The 19,754-nt window shown below is 26.4% G+C and overlaps 1 protein-coding gene across 5 annotated transcripts; it reads right to left on the minus strand.

Annotated features, from left to right (window-relative positions):
- Nucleotides 1–525: 525 nt before the first annotated feature.
- LOC111029220 (uncharacterized protein PFB0765w-like) lies at nucleotides 526–16,114 on the minus strand. 5 transcript variants are annotated; one of them, XM_022308164.1, is made up of 20 exons: nucleotides 16,067–16,107; nucleotides 15,738–15,910; nucleotides 15,432–15,532; nucleotides 15,267–15,330; nucleotides 14,893–14,926; nucleotides 14,726–14,828; nucleotides 14,575–14,638; nucleotides 14,133–14,184; nucleotides 13,920–14,037; nucleotides 11,185–11,228; nucleotides 10,435–10,552; nucleotides 7,749–7,809; nucleotides 7,579–7,630; nucleotides 6,874–7,054; nucleotides 5,857–5,923; nucleotides 5,671–5,716; nucleotides 3,650–3,872; nucleotides 2,794–2,860; nucleotides 2,622–2,673; nucleotides 526–1,402 (listed from the first exon to the last, which is right to left on the minus strand). In XM_022308164.1, exons 3-20 carry the CDS (start codon nucleotides 15,526–15,528, stop codon nucleotides 893–895), a joined length of 1,953 nt encoding a protein of 650 aa, XP_022163856.1. In that variant the 5' UTR covers nucleotides 15,529–15,532; nucleotides 15,738–15,910; nucleotides 16,067–16,107; the 3' UTR covers nucleotides 526–892. The 5 variants fall into 5 exon arrangements, with proteins under 5 accessions (XP_022163856.1, XP_022163860.1, XP_022163858.1 ...); XM_022308168.1 differs by lacking the exon at nucleotides 15,738–15,910 and having other exon boundaries at nucleotides 15,432–15,529; nucleotides 16,067–16,114; XM_022308166.1 differs by lacking the exon at nucleotides 15,738–15,910 and having other exon boundaries at nucleotides 16,067–16,114.
- Between the last annotated feature and the right edge of the window lie 3,640 nt (nucleotides 16,115–19,754).

A 19,754-nucleotide genomic window follows, 5' to 3' on the forward strand; every position in this document is an offset into this window, starting at 1 on the left:
TATGAAATTTATTAAAAACATAATATAATACTAGGTATACAAATAACATACTATATACTAGCTAATATAGAAACGTAATACGGTAGGTAGAATGTAACACGATGACCACATGCAGTTACAAAATATTAGATACAGTTAAAAACTAGTGCTGTTAATTTAATTTCTGGAATAAGAAAATATAAATGTAATAGTTAAAAATCTAAAATTATATTACTGGAACCTATATTAGTTATAAATAATACAGATTAATATGTATAATATGGACGATTCAACTAAATTTATAAAAAAAAAAAATTATTATTTTAAGCAATGGGCTTTCAAAATTGTAAATAATTTTTCTATACAATTGTTTATATTACATGGAAATTGTTTCTTTCTCTTACGTCTTCAGTAGACACATTATAACAATCCATTAGTTTAGGAAAAAAAAAATCCAAATAATATAGTAGGGGACAATATTTTACATCAACTCTTCAGAATAACAATACATTTAGAACTAGCAATATATATGCAAGAAAAAAACATTTTCTATATATTTATTTTGAAACACACTCAATCTCGAGTAGAAAATATTTGTTATGGAATCCTTTATTAAACGAAAAAATATATACCTACATAATATGGGTACTTAAAAACAGCTGTCTAAGTGGATCAGCCGCATATGTCTTCAATGATCGGTGCATGATAAAAACAACTCCTCTGCGAAAATGAAATTTCGTCACATTTGTAAGTTTTCACCGGAGTGCATTCTGTAATGCGAGACCAATGAACTTTTTACGGAAAACGAAACGCTACATAGGCGACACGTTTAAGATTTTTTACCGGTGTGCGTTCTATAATGTGAAACTAAATTTGATCTTTGTGTAAAACACCGGCTACAAATGTCACAATTCTAAGGTTTTTTACCGGTGTGCGTTCTATAATGTGAAACCAAAGTTGATCGTTCAGTAAAACACCGGCTACAAATGTCACATTCGTAAGGTTTTTCACCGGTGTGCGTTCTATAATGTATGGACAATTTATATTTACTAATAAACGTTTTTGAACAAATATCACACTCGATAAAACTTTTTCCAGTTCGTGTAGATTCTGGTGCGCATGATGATTGTACATTGGAAGATTTAATGTTTGTATTATTAATCACATACGACGTCCCCTCGTTACCGACGGTTTGATCCTTCGTTTGGTGTTCATCCCGAACAGAGAAAAGTTCAAAAGACTTTTCAACAACGACAGGCTCGTAATCATTGAAGTGATGTGTCATTGATGTGTCACCCATTTCGGGGGTGTGCAACGGTTTCTTTACGATATCATTTTCTAAATACTTGTTACACTCAGTAATCGGTCGTTTTTGTTCCATCGCATCATTCTTCAGTGGCCCTATTTCTTCTCTGGTCGCCACCTATAAACATTCATTAAAATAACATTACTGTATATTATTTTGAAATTGTTCGTACTTGAAACGAGATTACTTCATTGTAACTAAATAGTAATAATACTACTAATAATAATATATTTTACATAAATGGTATATTAGAATGACAGGTTGTATTAATTAACATTTATGTTTTAAATTTTTAAATAAATGTACCTATGTAATGAGTAATCACAATAATTTTAATTTAACTTTTACGAATAAAATACTTATTATAATCATACAAATATACGCTCTAAACTTTCAATGACTTCTAATGTTGTAAACATTTATATATTTTAACTAAAAGGAGGACTAAGTACTAGAAATGCATTAGAAATCATAGGCAATGAACAAATGCAATACTAAATACTAAAATATCCATGGTAAAATGAAAAATGAGATTATACATACCTAATAATAATAGAAACATATTTTTTAAATACTAAACTTATTATTTATCTTTATATATAAAAGAAAGGTAATAATATCTAAAAACAAATGCATAAGAAAATTAATTATTTTTACCCATAGACATGAAATATAACATACAATGAGATGATTTGTTAGAAAATGTAATGTAGGTAATGATGTTGTTTAATGTCTAAAAAAAATTTAATGGATAACTGATAAGTATATTTTGTACCTACATAAAAAATATACTCAAAATAGAAATAAAAAAATGATCTAAATATACTAATAAATTACATAACACTTTGAATACAATCTTAAAAGTTTAATAAATTTATATCAAATGCCGCAAGTATTACTAAGGAAAAGATATGCAATGGCATAAAAATTTACTCTTTAATTATAATAACCTGATACTTAAAGCACAATTATAGAACACTACCATTAATTATTATAAAATATTATGTCATAATAATGCATAGTATTTACATAGACCTTATTATACTACTATACAAGCAATGAGTGTATGGAAAGCATAACAATGTAGAGGGTGCTTTTTGCTTACTTATTTACTCAATATGTATGGTAGTGAGGGGTGGTAGTGTAAGATACATAGATTATTGTATTTTATTATCAAGACAGGCTACATCACAGTATTTTTTTGTTAAAACAGCCTATATCACTACGAGTTGTTATTACTTACTATGCAACTCGTAGTGCTTTTGGTATACACAGTAAGTTCTAGTCTAGTAGTATAAGTCTATGAATATTTGTTAAATTGTATTATTACACAAACCGTTACATGTTTTCTCTTTTGCTTCTTTAGTTTTTTGACCAATGTTTTACTTCTAAAAAGAAAAACAGTTCTTATTTTAAAACAAATATATTGTTACACATAAAATAACAAGAATGCTTTTTTACATATTATTATGAGGTAGGAAGTAAATTTAAGATTGTCTTCAACTTACAATAATGTATTCTCTTTGTTATCTTTTAAACTTTTTGAAAAATAAGTGGTCTTAATAGTATCCGCATCTAAATATTTTAATACATATAATTATTTCAATTGATAACAAATAATATGCCAGGGTTCTTAAATAATAGTAAGCATTTCATAATTTTTCCACAGTAAAAACAGGTATAACATTTCTATACATTTTTAGATTTTGAGAAGAGCGAGAAATCTGTTCAGTGTTTTTTTTTCTTGTCACTAGATTTTATTGCAGTCCCAATAGTTTTCAAAGCTTACATATTATGTTCAAATTTGGATGCAATTGTATATTTAAACCAAGAATAACAATTTTAGTTATTTTGTTGTATTTTAAAAAAATTATTCATGGGTACTTACAACATTTAGAGTTTATAATTATATTTTGTGCACACAATGACATTTTCAAATGCAATTTTTGGCAAAAATGAATATAACAAGTATAAAAATATTAATTGAAGAAATGTCATTATTGAGTCGCCATTGATTATGTACAAAATGTTTTTTATTTTAAGGATACCAGACATCCTTCAATGATATAAAATTAAATTTTTTAATTTTAACAATAACACTTTTGGTTTTTAACAAATTAATATTTGAAACAAATTTAAAAACCTATAATGTATTTTCCATGAAAGTTTTGGATGACTAACTTCAAGTTTTTTAGATAAAATAAAATGTAAAAGTTACATGTGTGAGGTTTATACAGGAATGGGTTTTATAATATCTAGACAAGTTAGATTTTATTTACATTGTATACTACAGATATTTTTTCAGTATCAAGTGTTAGAAAATTAGTGCCTGGATTCTTTATAATTAAATCAGAATTTACAGACCTGGGTCAATGTTGATGTCTGCTCTTGCCATGTTATCACCTTGAGCACAGAAGAATTTATAATTCTTTCCACTGCCTTCATACACGTATCCATCACTGTTGTATGTTTTCTTATCCATTGACGCTATTAAGGGGGCATCCTTACCCGAATATTCATTAACTAATGTAGCTTGTCGTTTACTTTTCTTTGATTTTTTCGGTATCATTATTTCTGAAGTCATGACCTGCAGAATATTATGTTAAAAATATATTAAATATTGAAATACTAAGAATATTAAAATTTCAATTCTTTCAAGACAGTTCATAGATCATTATTTAAACATTATCTACTACTATAATTTACCATAATAAATATGGTATGCATTTTGAAATATTTAATATCTAAGTTAAAAAAAAAGGTTGGGCAAGAGGGCGCCGCTCCGCTGTACCGTACGTGCCGAGCAGGTCATAGGAATGGGACGTTTTAAAATTTAAATACAATGAACCATTGCATACAAAAAACAATTTTGAGCAAAAACGGTCCATCAGCCTATTTAAAGGCTGAAGTATTATATTTTAAGTTATTATAGCAATAACGTGAATTATCTTACTATTATAATAATTAGTAAGACAGTAGCTTGAATTAATTGTTGAGAAAAAATTGCATTTAAAAATGTCATTGTGTGTATAAAATATATTAATATACTTGTAAAGTTTCAAATAACAACGAATAATATTTTTAAATAACAACAAAATAGCTAAAATCATTATCTTTGTTTAAATATCTATCTTTATCCAAATTTGAACTTAAAATTTATTTAAAAAGCACCGTGTTATAAATTTTCCAAAAATCGTTCAATGAGAAATCGTTAATTTACAGGTGAAATTCAAATCTCAAAATAATTTTAACTTCAATCGCTCTTAAAACTGGTTTTTACTTAAAATTTAATGTTTTTCCTGACACTTATAAAAATTACTGAGAATTTTCAATTTTGACCTCTCAATTGAACCATTGGATTCACTTTCACACCAGACAAGTTACTGAAGTTTAGAATCAAAGTATTATTTTGACTACTTGTAATGTTCACACACAAAAAAAATAAATAAAAACACATCATTGTAAAATTGACTTAAAATAACTCACCCCTTTGCTCAGAATTTAAAAGAAACTACAATTTATAATGAACAAAAACTAATGATTGGAACTTACTCAGTTATGTACTTTATTATTGTGATTTGTTATTTGAAAATATAAATACTGTAGGTATCTTAAATATGCGATCATTATTTGTCTATTTTTAACAAATAAAATTTATAAAAATATGAAAATATAATTAACATAAAATAAGAAAAGTTTTATTTTATATTATTTATATTAAAAAGCAGGCACCTAAGTGGGTAACACTCTGCTGCACGTAAGGTGTCTAAAGAGTCACTGTAATGGATGTGTGAAATTTTAATTCAATGATATAAAACTGATGTATACGAAAAACGTTTATGAGCGAAAACGGTCTGTCAGCTTAAAATATAACTAAGTGTATGTGTTGTGTGAGAATTTGTTGATTAAAATAGCCAATGTCTAACTTCAAACACTCATAAAATATTAATTTGACTTTCTGCTTAACTTTTTTCTGGTTACAGTTATTATACTAAAGAACAGAATTTATTTTTTCAAATACAGATTTTGTCTAAAATGTTTAGTTTGTTTTTCTTGACAAGTTTGAAAACTATTCAGATTTTTTTACATTTGACCAATTAAAATAACAACTACATTCACTTTCCTACCAAGAAAATCGGAAGTATTTTTACTGTTCCAAAAGATTGTAACACACACACACAAAAAAAAAAAATCATACATCATTGTAGAACCAATACATTAAGACTAAGGGAAGGCATATAAATTTAAATAATTTTTCCCGTGCCATGATATTATAATAATAACATCTTAAACTTCCATGATTATGATATCTACTTGCAAATTAGGTTCTACCAATAGTCAATATTTTTGATCATTAAATAAAGTATAATTTATGAAGTACAAACCTTAGAAGCTTTCCTTTTTTCTTTCTTTTTTAATGATTTATTAGATCTATAAAAGAAAGGAGTTATTCAAATTGTAATATAAAAAACAATTTTGTCAACTATTTAAATAAGAGGTATATCATGTATACAAAGGGCTAGGGCATAAAATATGCTAACCTAACCTAACCTTTGAATTCTAATACTCACAAAAATGGATCATCATCGCTGGCTATTAAGGTTTTTGAACTAGAATATGGGGTAATCATAGTAGCATCTAATTAATTTAAATAAAGGTACAGAATTAATATAAAATGTCAGTTCAGTAATTATTGAAGAAATAAAATAAAATATTAAAACATTTAAAATATATTGCAAGACATTAACATTTCTCCCACTCCCACCCAGTCTCAGAGTTGTGATTTATTTAAGAAATAAATAAATAAATATTAATATTAATATTAAAAAATATAAATATTTATGAAATGAAATAAATAAGACAAAAAGTTTGAGTTTTGAAACAGATCTGTTGATTTTATCAAATTCTTAATTGAAAACCAATTCTAATAATTAAGATTTAAAAAAAAATTAATTAATTTTAATAAGTGTTCATAAATAAAATCTAAGTATGATATTTTACCATACACAAGTCTGCAATCTTATCGATAAACAGAATAAATTTTCTAAGCAAATTCACAAACATCACAACTGAAATATTATTTCCTAATACAGTAGAATGTATTCTTAAGTCTACTGATTTATAAATGTTCAAGCGTTATTTAAATAATTGGTATACCAAAATTATAATTAAATAATTCAAACTATAATGACTTGTTGAACTATAAAGTTTCAAACAAAACTAGAGTATACAATATACATCATATAAATATTCTTATGAATTTCAATCCAAGTTCAAAATATTTGTCAATATAACATAGGAAACAAGAGCAAAAATACCTAACTATTTTTTAGTTGTAAACAACATTAATAAATTATTGTTTTCTTATATAATGATCACTAGACAATTGACACTGTTTGATAAGAAACTACTTTTTACATATACCTTCTACATACTAGTAGTCTTTCACAAGTTTGTATTCTATAATGTGTTGATAATAATTTAGACTTACCAGAGTAAATGTTGCACTTTGGCCACAAACAACATAACTTTATAGGTGCAATAACTTAAAGCATTTATAATAGATTAATAATTGTTGAAATACAGACCTTTATCATTGACGGTATGAGCAGAGAGAAATTCAAAATATTTTTTGAAGATGTAACGGTCATAGTTTTTACAATCTGTAGTGATATCATTGTCTGGAAACTTTTTTTCACTGGTTGTGATTGATTGTTGTCGTTCTATTGTATCTTTCTTTGGAGGAATTATTTCTTTCTGGGTCACATCCTAAAACATTCATTAAAACAACCTCATCATTCATACAATATTTAAATTATCTAAATTTGAAACCTCTATAATGAGGTTTTAAGGTTCACTAAAATATTATGTAATCACAGTGGTAAAACTAATATACCTAACCTAACGTAACCTTTGAGAAACAGGTGAACGTGTGGACACTCAATATGAAAGTGAAAAATATTAAATAATAATAGCACATAAAAGTTGTAGTACTGCTAATAGTAGTTGTGTTTTTTTATTACATTATTCTAGTGAACTTTTGTGTGAATAAAGTAAAACTAACAATAATAATAATGGCCGAAAAAAATAGCTCGAAACTTCCATCACTATAATACGTAAATATCACATAATACTGTAAGTACACAATATAATAATAATATAATTTTATTGCAATAAAAATAATATTAGAATATATATTTTACATACTATAAGTGATGCACTAATACTGTTATACATAAATTATGATACTTATTATTTCTTATTGAATAAAAATACTTAGAAACATTACAAACCTTAAAAACTTTTTTCTTTTTCTTCTTTTTATTTTTAAATAATTTTTTTAATCTATAAAATAAAAACGTTATTCATTTATTAACAGTATGATACAGTTTTGTCTAACTAGTTTTGTACTAGTTATGGGTATGGTTCTAATTAGATTTTCCTATTTGATTATTATACTCACAATAATGGATTTTTCTCATTGCCCCTAGGAGTCTGCATACCACAATTTGAATAATGATCATCTATAATGATATAAATAATAATACAAAAAGAAAGAAATGATTTAATGATAGATGCAAGAAAGCGATAGAGAGGAGAAACCACATACGAGAAGAATCCATCAAGGAAAAGAGCACCATGAACATAGAAAAACATAAACACATTAAAAAAGAAACCAATGAAGTACTAAGAAGTGAAAAATATTGGCAGAAATTGAAGAACATAAAAACAAATCCAGAAGATGCTTTGGCAAGATTGTCAGCATTAAACGAGGATATCAATCACAGACTAGGATTTTAAGGAATGATTTAGGTGAGTTAGTGGAAAAAGAGTTATTCAGTAGTAGAAGAGTTTAAAAAACATTTTGAAAGTCTTCTAAAAAAGACACCACCAACATCATCACTTGGAGGGATAGATATGTAATACAGTATGATGGGCTCACATGTTGAAACCCCAACAAAAAGGAAAATTAATAACATTATAATAAAACAACAAATCGCCTAGAGACAAACAATGGAGAAATACTATGAATTCGATAAGGATACATTATGATATTGAGATATTCATTAACTACAAACAAGCTTATGACAGTGTGAATAAACAGGAATTAGAAACCCTCAAAAATATATAAATTTGGTAAAAATGTGAAACAACAAGACTTTACTTTAAGTACGTTTCCTACAGAGATTATCATTGGTCTTTGAAGGAGATGCGTTACCCCCGCCTTTGTTTAACTTGGGATTAGAAAAAGTTGTAAAATGATGACTGAAAATGGAAATAATTGGTGAAGAACCTGTGTTAACGTATGCTGATGACATCATTTTCTTAAGAAACACTTGAGAGGCCAGCTCGAGAGACCCACTAATTTTCTAAGCTAATAGAAGCCAGAAGAAACATGGGTTTATGTATCAACAAAGAAGAGACTAAGCTTATGGTACAATCAAGAATAAATATAGACCAGTCAAACCTGAAAGTGGGAAGTATGAGCTTTAAAAAGGTGAATAATTAAAAATACTTGGGTGTTTTAATATGCATAGGGAAATAAAAGAAAGAATATCAAATGGAAATAATAAATAAATGTTACTTTAGTATACACAAGTTGCTGGGATCGAAACTATTATCAAGAAAATCAAAAATTACTCTGAACACAACCTTTAACGATAGAAACCTATGAAAGTGAAACTTGGTCAAGGACAAAAGAAGGCAATAGAAATTTGCTACGCGGAAAAGATCTTAAGAAATACACATGGACCAGTGTACAAAGACAACCTAGGAATATTTGAAAAAAGAACACAATGAAGATCTGTATGGCCTATATGAAAACCCAAATATACTAGCATATATGAGATGCAAATGTGGCTGGGACATGTGTGGAGAGCTGATGGAGATATGTTAGAGAATGTTTTGACAGGACAAATACATAAATAGAGTAAAATAAATTTCCAATCACAAAATAAAAAAAAATTTTTTGATTGAAACAAAACTAAGATGAACGTCCATCAAAATGATAAGTATACCAATAAGCTGCATATTATGATCATACCTATTGGCTATTAGTATAAAATATGTAATTTTATTTCTTTGATATTTTGTCTCATATGCAGTTTTATTGGCAATATTTGTAATTTACAAATGTATATCCTACAATATACTTGTAATTTTACTCCTCTTGAAGCTTTTTAATAAATAAACCTTTATAATAAGAAACTTTCTATTTTATGAATTTTCAAATTCTGTAATTTAAATAAAATATTATAAAGTTGCAATACTACAGACCATAGGTGAGGATCGAGGGGGGGGGGCTTACAGGGGCTTAGTCCCCCCAAAATAAATGATTTGAAGTTAAAGACCCCCTAAGAATATTAAACAAACAATACCGTAATTTTGTACAGTTAGCAGAACTTTTTACATTATTTTATATTCTTATATTCACAATTATATAAGAGTACATAGTACATTACATACACACTATTTACCAATTTATTATTTACGGTAACATACCGAATAATTAAGTCACAATTCACAATAATATTATATTGTGTTTATATACCTAATATTGTACATATTTTGTACCAATTGGCCATCTATATTGAATAACATATTATACCATTCTATTTTAGATGGGAAAAATATTATTTCTTTTCCTAATTTTTGTTAATTCTCTAGAAGCGATAGCTATTATAGGACTATCGCTATAGCTGTATTAAATCTATCGTAAAGTTTATCACGATTAAATGAATCGTTAACCGTATTGACCATTTTATACTAAATTATATTTTACTTATTGTTTGATGTTCTTGGGAATACATTTCTTTTGAGATTGTGATTTAGATTTTTAATAAATAATTTAGTTAAAATATGTTTGAAATATTTAAATTTAAATCGTTTATTAATTATTATTTTTTTTATGTTTGTAACTATTTAAGTTATTATGATAACGAGTCAACGAGAACAATTTTTTATGAGTGATCTTATGTAAAAATTAGTTTGTTGGGGGTGTGGGGGCAATGCCCCCACGGGTCTGCTTGTCATAAAATATTTGAGCCCCCCTTAATATTTCACAAGATCTCCGCCTATGCTACAGACAACTTTAGAAAAGGCTTTTAAATTAAATTTAAAACAATTTAAGATTATATTATAGATTTTACCATAGTATATCTCCTTTGAATGACTTTCAAATGCATTTTTTTCCAAGTATTCATTAATTTTAGAATATTTATGTCTTATTACTTCATTAGATACTTCAGTTTTTTCTTGTACTACCATCTAAAACAAAATGTTTAAAATTTAAAATTTAGAACTATAATACTTACCTGCAAATAATTGCATATATTTTACAAATAATGACATACACTTGTCATTTGTAAATGCTTTTGAGAAAAATAGAAAAAATATACAATTTCCAACCATTGTTTTAAAATATATTATTACATGGGAATTTAATAAAAACTATATGTGAATTTTACAATTGCATGACAACAATAATAATATAAATTATAATATTCAAATTTAATATGGTTAAGTAGCTGAACCCAGTCAAAACCTTAACAAAAATAAATTACATCAGAAATTTGTACCGAAAGGTTTAGTATAAAAAATTAAAGACAGATCAGATTAGATCACATATTTATATTGAGATCTGTGTAAGATTAACGCAGAATCTATAAAGGATTTTCCCTGACTGCTAACAAACATAAAAATATATTACTTTAGAAAGTATACATTATACATTATAAAATAGTACCTAATGAAAATGATGTAAAAGCATGATACCAAAGGTAAGGAAATTCAATTTATTCAAAGAAATGATAATGCATTTTTAAGTATCCTCAATCAGCAAATAAAAAAATGCACTTTAAATTTCAACAAAATAAAAATTATACATAACAATAACAAACCTTAGAATTTCTCTTATTTTTCTTTTTTTGCTTGGATTTTTTATCTATATACAAAAAAACTGTTATTCATTGACACTATTAAAAAATAAAGTAAATTAATGTGCAGTTAATGTATTCAGTTACATATCATGTTTCATAAAATAGTTGGTTGAAACTTAAATATATTTGGCACATTACTTCAGTATATTATACTATTATAAATACTTAAATAAGTATAAATTCAGTTAACAATATTCCAACTGTTCATAAATGACAATTATTAAACTAGACATCAAACTATAATAATAGTAACCAAGGCTGGGCAAGTTAATGATTTTTTTAACTCGTTAAGTTAAGTTAATATAAGAAAAAATAAGTTAAGTTAAAAGTTAACTATAGTATTTTTATAACTTCGTTAAGTTAAAAATTAATGAATAAAAAAAATTAATTAAGTTAAAATTAACTTAATTTTAATTATTTCAAATCTGTAAGAAAAATAGGTTGCCTACAAAATGAATGACAAATTTGAAAGTTGTGTCAAGTTTAGATTTCTGCACCCATGCGTGGCCAACCATGTAGTATGCTTAGCAATAATTACTGAGGATTTAGGGTGGGCATTTAAAATAGTATAAATAGTAAATTAGTAAATACACAAATTATACAAGTTCTACTATCAGCTTCAATATTTTGAATCGGAGCATTAACGATGATTTTCAGAAATAATTTTTTCCCCATGAGTTATTTTAATAATTTCAGGTAATATTGTAATAAGTAATAACGTACTTCTCGGGATGTGTGGCGTATGAGTTAAAATGTCACTTAAAAGATTAAAAGGTTGATTGATGCCTTGGTTTACAACAGTGGTTCCCAACCTTTTTGGTACTACGGACCACTATGAGAACTTTCTATACGTCACGGACCACCTCAATTGTATACCTTATTTTTCTTATAAATAAGAATCAATTTTTTTTCACATATTTTAGAATTTTGATTATTATTACATGAATAAAGGCTTTTAATAACATGGGTTTCACTATGTAATATAAATTTATAAAGAAACGACCTACTATACACGATTATCAATAGTTAGTGTTATGCCTCAAAGGAAAATGAAATTATTAAAATATTTTTACATTTTGTAAGTATGGCTCGCGGACCACATGACAATGTCTCGCGGACCATAGGTTGGGAACCTATGGTTTACAAGAAAACTAATTAAGTACACAAACGTCGCGACCCGTATACAATTATATGACTAAATATAAATATAAATTTAGATTAATTATTTATTAATTATAAATTTTTCCATTTATTTTATATTATATATTTATACCTAATATTTCTTAAGGCATCAAGTTATAAATCAATGGGTTGTATCAAATTTAAAATATAACTTAATTGTAAGAAATCTGTGTATAATTAACTTGAAGTTAACACGTTCAATTTGTAAAAAAATTAACTTATTAAGTTAAAATTTAGTTTCAAAAAAAAAGTAACGAGTTATTTATTTTAGTTAATATTAACTTAACGTTTTAATTTAATTTTAATTTTTAACTCGTTAATGCCCAACCTTGATAGTAACTAGTACTTGGTGAATATCAGATATTGTCTAATGATCACTAATTTATATTTTTATGAATAAAATGAGGAAAAATTTAAAAAATTGATTATGCACAGCATTAAACATTTCTAAACAATGATAACTTTGTAACAACTTTATGAATAAATAAAATATTTATGAAAATAAATGTTTGTTTATTAGTTTGTTATGTGAAAACAAACAAATATCTGTATAACATACAATTCCAAAGTAGTAACTGGTTAAAAAAATAAAAGTTAAGTTAATTGATAACTTTAAACTCTACTTGTTAAAAAAAAAGAATGACGGAAAGTAACTAAGTTATTTGTTTTTAAATTATTTAAGCATAACTTAATTGTTTATTAAAAATTAAAGTTATTTACAATATATTTGTATAAAGAACTGTGTATGTTTTTTGCATTTCTTTGTTGAAAACAAATGTGTATTTTTATGTGAATATCACATTACAGAGCATATAGTTTAAATGGGGGCCTGTGCTGTACTCAAAGTATAATACTTATGCATATAAGTCAGTTGTATTCATTCTTAATCTATTACAGTGGTTCTCAACGGGGGCAATATCGCCCCCCAGTGGGCGGTAAAATGTCACCGAGGGGCAATGAACTAGTTTTGGGTGGTAGGGGGGCGGTGAACTAATTTTGGGTGGTAGATTACCATAATACTAGAACTATAAATAAAAAATATATCAAATATAAAAAATAAATAAAAACATGAGTTATTAGATAATTTCAATTTTTTCTTTTAAATTTTCCAAATACCCTTAACCTAACCCTTACTATAGAATTCTCACATTGTAGGGGCCGTTAAAAAATTTTTTGACACTCAAGGGGGCGGTAACTTAAAAAAGGTTGAGAAACACTGATCTATTATCTTATTCCAAGGCTAAGATAAAAATAAGTTTTTTTTCTATTCATGGACCATAAAATATGTAGATGAGAGTGGTTAATGGGTTTTTAAAAAAGTAACTTTTAACTTAATTTATGTTATTATTTTCCAGAAAGTATATAACTTAACTTATTTACTAAAATTAACTTTAGCTTTGTTCAATTAATTAATTTTATCGAATAACTCAAATTAAACTCTTAACTTGCTCGGCTTTGTGCAATCCAATTAAACATAATTTAACAATGAATATAAATATTAAATAAACACTAACCCTTGTAAGTTTTTTTTTGGTGGTCATGGCAATTTAAAAGAAATTCTAAGCACTCTTTTATTTGACACTTATCTGTACATACCACATTATTATTTTCCAAAATATTTGTATTATGACTCTAAAATAAACAAAAATATGTTTTTAAATTTCAAATACTATTTTGATTTCTTATATATTTTTGTAATTTTAATATAAGTAAACAAGAGTTAGAACCTTAGGCTTTTTATCCATTTTCTTTTTAATTATTTTTACTTGTGGTCTTAATCTAAAAAAAAAAAAACATAATATGTTCTATTAAATAAGTCAATTATACTTTCAAGCAATATGATATAACTTATACCTCCTTACTAGAATATTAATATTTTCACTAAATATTAAAAAGCTACAATATTTTCCAAATCTAAAACATTACTTTTGAGCATCTAATATACATTTTTTTTAAATACAGAGTGTGAGTACATGTATGTTTTAAAGGGAAGACTAGTTCATTTAATTTTATACATGGTTGGGACTATGATTAGCGAGGCCTTTTAAATACAAAGCACCAAACCCCCAACAACTAAAAAAATATACCAATTTCGTAATAGTTAACTTAAATTTAACTAATCATCGCAATAGTTTTTAAATAAACTTTAGTTATAATTATTATACGTACATTGATGAATTCAGTTTGTCATTCGCTAAACTAATGATGATATTGGTACTAGTATCTACTAACTCTAAAAATATTATCAAATAAAACAATTTTCATTAGTTGATTTAAATTGACCAGTAAAAATATTAACTTCTGTAAGGATTTTTCTTACGTTTATTTAAACCAAAGGAATTTTTCTCGTTTGTTTGGATATTACGATGTTTTTGTGAATTAAATTTAGGTTTATCACTTTTTGAATTTCCATTTTTTTGTTTCTAAATTTAACATAAGAATTTTTAATTAAAACATGTTTAAAATATATATTTTCAAAGGCCCAACCTTTTTTTTACCTCTCCTTCTTTTTCTTTTAAGTCTAAAAAAAATAATATTTAATAAATATATTTTTGAGAATAACAATACACAACATAATTAATTTCACAATTATAGTACCACTCTCTCTGCACTTGCTTCCACTCACAATTATAATTACATTACATTACATACAATGCAATAATAATAATTGTCATTAATTATACAATATAAATTAGCATATTCACTCAGTTCAATTTTCATAGATACTTACAATGTAAGTTCTTTCATTCTTTGTCATCTTTTGAAGATTTTAAAACAGGATTTAAATACAATTTAAATTATAGTGCCTAAACTCAAAAATATGGGAAGGAATAATATCGAAAATCAATTTCCACACTTACATTATTGTATTGACTCCATCATTTTTTGAATCATTTGAAATAATGGATGAAGAAGTAATAGCATCTGTAATTAGGTAAAATAACAATAAAAATATATTTTTAAAAATAATTTTGATATTTTGGGGATAAAAATGTAATAATTGTTAGGTATTATCAAAAATCTACTTTTCTTTTCTTTTTCTTTCTTGCATTTTTGGACCTCATGAAGCATAATCTTTGTACGGAAACGGAATCTTCTTTTATTGTGAACATTTTTTTCCATTCTACTAATTATAATCAAAAATAATATTATTGACTCACTGATTTCAAATGTTATGGATGATCATGAGCATTATTTAAAAACAACATAACAACAGCATTATTTGTTGTCTCTGTCTTACACAGGTATAATATGGCAAATTTACACTCAGTATTTAATATCTAGCTTCATTAGATCAAAATTAGGGTGAATCAACCTACTATGTAACTAACTTAGTGGTATGAACATCATCTGTTCATGTGTCGGTAGGTACTTTACAATACAATAATTCCACTTTGATTATTTAGATGCATTTTTAATTTGTGTTATTTCACATACTCGTATCTTGCTCGAAAAGGAAAATATTGAGAATCCGCCGTCACTTCAGCATAGATAATGTTCTTACCTAAAAGTTTGATAATACTTAAATTTACTAATGTCTAAACCAACGGCACACTATTCAAACTAGTGAACGAAAATTTGGTATGTCGTAAATTGGTAAAACGGAGACAACAAAAGCGTGGGTAGCATCCTCATAATAGTTTAATATAATTTTGCTCACCTGACTTAGTAATGATTATAATAATGACATCAGTCGCACAAAGATTTGTATTTTTGAGATAAAATAATAAGTATGAACCACATATTAATATATTATATTATACTATAAATACTAGGAACGGTGAATCATAAAAATAAACCACAAATGTAAACATACTTTTTATATAGACATAACACTTCTTACAGATAATTTGGGTAAAAATAAAAAAAAAGTTAAGAAGTGTGGCGTGTGCAAATAGAAAAAACGTCACCGTAAATGTAATACTTGTTACTTATTAGTTATTACTTTATTAGTAATTACAAATATTGAAATATGTAACAACTTAAATAGTAAATTAGTAACTACGTTGCCTTAACACTAGTCATGAGAACTGAGGAAGTGAGGACATTTGTCATTTATCGATTTATCCAAATTTTGGAGCCAAAAGTTAAAAATATCATAATTCATAATATTACTATCAAAAACGAAAATATCTTTTTGGTATATCCGTTATGTACGATGTACCTGGGTCGTAGATCGTCAATCATTACCCACATATATCTATTTATAACAATTATTTATCTTTAATCGTGATAACAACGGACGAATATATACCACGATTTAAGATATACAAATATAAACTTTAAATTATATAGGAGGTCAAACCACTGTAAATCTTAAACTAACGGAGCTAAACGTGATCTGCTGAGCGTAAAATTTGCTATGTTACGCACTTGTAAGACGGAGACAACATATGCGGGTATCACGTCTTATTAAGAAAACGCCGCACCCGCATGTGCTGTCACCATCTTACAAATGTACAACATAGCAAAAACTGTTTTGAGCGGGATAACTTTTATCGTTCTGTGTTTGTAGTTGTGCCTTGTGCCTCCAAAATTTCTGAACATATTGAGTATAAAGTTTTTCTTTAAGTGTTGGGAAAATTTGGTAATTCAACTACAAATATGGTGAGAGGAAAGTTGTCCCGCACAAAACAGTTTTTGCTATGTTGTACATTTGTAAGACGGAGACAACACATGCAGGTGTGGCGTTTTCTTAATAAGACGTGATACCCGCATATTATGTTGTCTCCGTCTTACCAGTGCGTAACATGGCAAATTTTACGCTCAGCAGATCACGTTTAGCTCCGTTAGTTTAAGATTTACAGTGGTTTGACCTCTTATATAATTTAAAGATAAAACTATAATCTAGAGCCCCACGTAATCTTTTGTTGATATTACTATTTTTAAGTAAGGTATCATCATTTTAAAATGAACAGTTTCAAAAAAGGTCATAACATACTTCAAAATTATGATATCAACAAAAGGCTAAGTGGGGCTCTGGAGTCTAGACTCTAGATTATAGTTTTACCTTAAATCGTATGAGAGGTTAATTAATTAATTCACTCTAATTTTTAAAACTAACGTTGCTAAAAGTGAACAGCCCAGCGCCCCAGCTTGAAATTTGCTATATTACGCACTTGTCAGACGGAGATACACGTGCGGGTATCACATCCTCTTAAATCGCGCTACCACGATACCTAGTAAAATATGTTGTCAACATTACTTTGAGCTTTAAATGCTCATCATTTATAAGAAAAATCAAGCATATGTATTTTTAATATTTTCAATTCCTATTGTAACAATGATCAGGATCCTTGTATTAAATTGTCCGGCTTTTTGACCTAACAAATAAAATTATTACAATTAAGTATCTTAGGTTAGTCGTTTTTTAATTACAACAAAATAAGAAAACCGTACCACGAGAAATCGAATAAATATCCAATGTTGTAAACATTTGAACTTCAAATACGCTTCAAAAATTGAATTTGACTTTACGGTAGACTTTTTTTTTTGATAAAGATAGACAGACTTGTGAGAAATCTTGAATTAAATGTTCAAATATTAGATATAAAAGGAAAAATGTGTATGGGTAATGCCGTAATTGGTTTTTTCAAAAGTAAAAAATTTCCAATACTTTTCAAAAGCGTCAGGGTGAACAATTGAAAATTTAAGAAACTCAAAATTTGTTTTTGACAAAATCGATTTTGGTGTTTGGTGTAACTCTAAAAAAAATATCGTTAGATACATAACCTAACCATACCTAAAATAGCATAGGTACCGTTAAGAAACATGATATTTTCATCGAATGTTTATACTCGCATTTTCTATACACCATCAAATTGTCAACATATTTTGAATTGTTTTGAACAATTTATACTTTATAGGCATACTATGAAATTTTCAATTACTATAAGTTTTTTCTTTTTAAATTAATGTCGATAAAAATGTTCGTTCTTTCAAAAGATTTTAAATTGTATACAAGTTTCATTGTAAGTTGTTGTTAATGAAAATTGAGCTCAAATCCAAAATAATACTTTACGAGAATTTGAATTTTGAATTTTAACAAAATTTGTACAAATCAAGAACATTTTTCAAATTGTTTTAATTCTCAAAATATTTTGTTTTGTTTTGAGTTATACGATGTATATACATTTCAACATTTGACATATGAATTTTTTTTGGTTTTTATTTCATAAATGTCAATACAATTTTATTTGTTGGGTATGAAAGCTTGAAAAATTGATACAAGGCTCCTCACACATTGTTTCAATATCAATTTTAAAATATTAATAATTTATTAAAAAATTTTTTATAATTGTATAAAGTTCAAATGTTGACAAAATTGTTCAAATTGAAAATTGACTAATTATTTATAAACAATTAAAAATGTATAAAATATTTTTATAGTTAAGGATTTAAAATTTAAAACAAGATCTAATACAAGAAGTACATTCTGTACCCAAAAAATCTAAAAAATATATATTGACACGAATTTTTTATATAGTTTTTTGAAATTCAAATTTGGACGATAATGCATTATACATATTAAAATCAAGAATAATTCTAGTTATTTTGCCGTAATTTAAGAATATTATATTCGTGGCCTCGTGTGTATACTTGAAACTTTTAAAGTAGGTATATTATTGTATTTCAATATTTCATACAATTACATTTTAAAATTCAATTTTTTCACAATTATGAATTTTAATTACTGTAATACTAATACCTAATAGTAAAATAAATCGTTTTAATCGGAATAATATAAAGAAATATACCTATAATCTATATACTTAGTACCTAATATGAGTTGTTGGATGTTGGATCGTACTCACTCAGAATCGTTTTTCGTTTACATTGGCTGTTTATCAATGAATTCAAATTTAACACACCTATGACAGTAACTATCGCTAGACACCTAAGTATGTACAGCAGAGCGTTACGAGCAATTTTCCGCCTTTTTTAAATAGGTTCATTTTTTAAGCTTTGATCACTCGGAGCCATCTCCATAATCTTTCTTTAATAAACTAATTATACCAATAATTGCTCGCTGTGTCTAGATAATTGGCAGATGTACTCATATTGACTATAATATCGCAGATATATGTACCTAATAGGTTGTAATGACCCTTCCTTCCTAGATCCTTACTCTTAAATGCTATTTTCTATGCTCACAGTTTTATTTTCAGAAGTCATAGTTGTCTGTTATACTTCTTTATTATATTGCTTACTCAATATTAATTACTGTTTCATGTTTATTAGTCTGCTCTCTAATTTTTGTTAACTCATTAAGTTACTTTATCTCATACATTACTGTATTTACTTTGTGAATTAAATCATTATCAAAAGGGATTTCCCGTATAAATAAA

The sequence above is a fragment of the Myzus persicae genome, unplaced genomic scaffold, assembly GCF_001856785.1.
Source record: "Myzus persicae strain clone G006 unplaced genomic scaffold, MPER_G0061.0, whole genome shotgun sequence".
Taxonomy (NCBI): Eukaryota; Metazoa; Arthropoda; class Insecta; order Hemiptera; family Aphididae; genus Myzus; species Myzus persicae.

Excerpts from the sequence above, each read along its gene's own strand:
- LOC111029220 (XM_022308168.1), bottom strand. The coding sequence starts at position 15,528 with ATGGAAAAAAATGTTCACAATAAAAGAAGATTCCGTTTCCGTACAAAG. Across the intron at positions 7,055-7,578 it reads AAAAGAAAAAAGTTTTTAAG|GATGTGACCCAGAAAGAAAT; the intron begins GTTTGTAATGTT and ends TGAATGTTTTAG. Across the intron at positions 5,924-6,873 it reads TCATACCGTCAATGATAAAG|ATGCTACTATGATTACCCCA; the intron begins GTCTGTATTTCA and ends TAAATTAATTAG.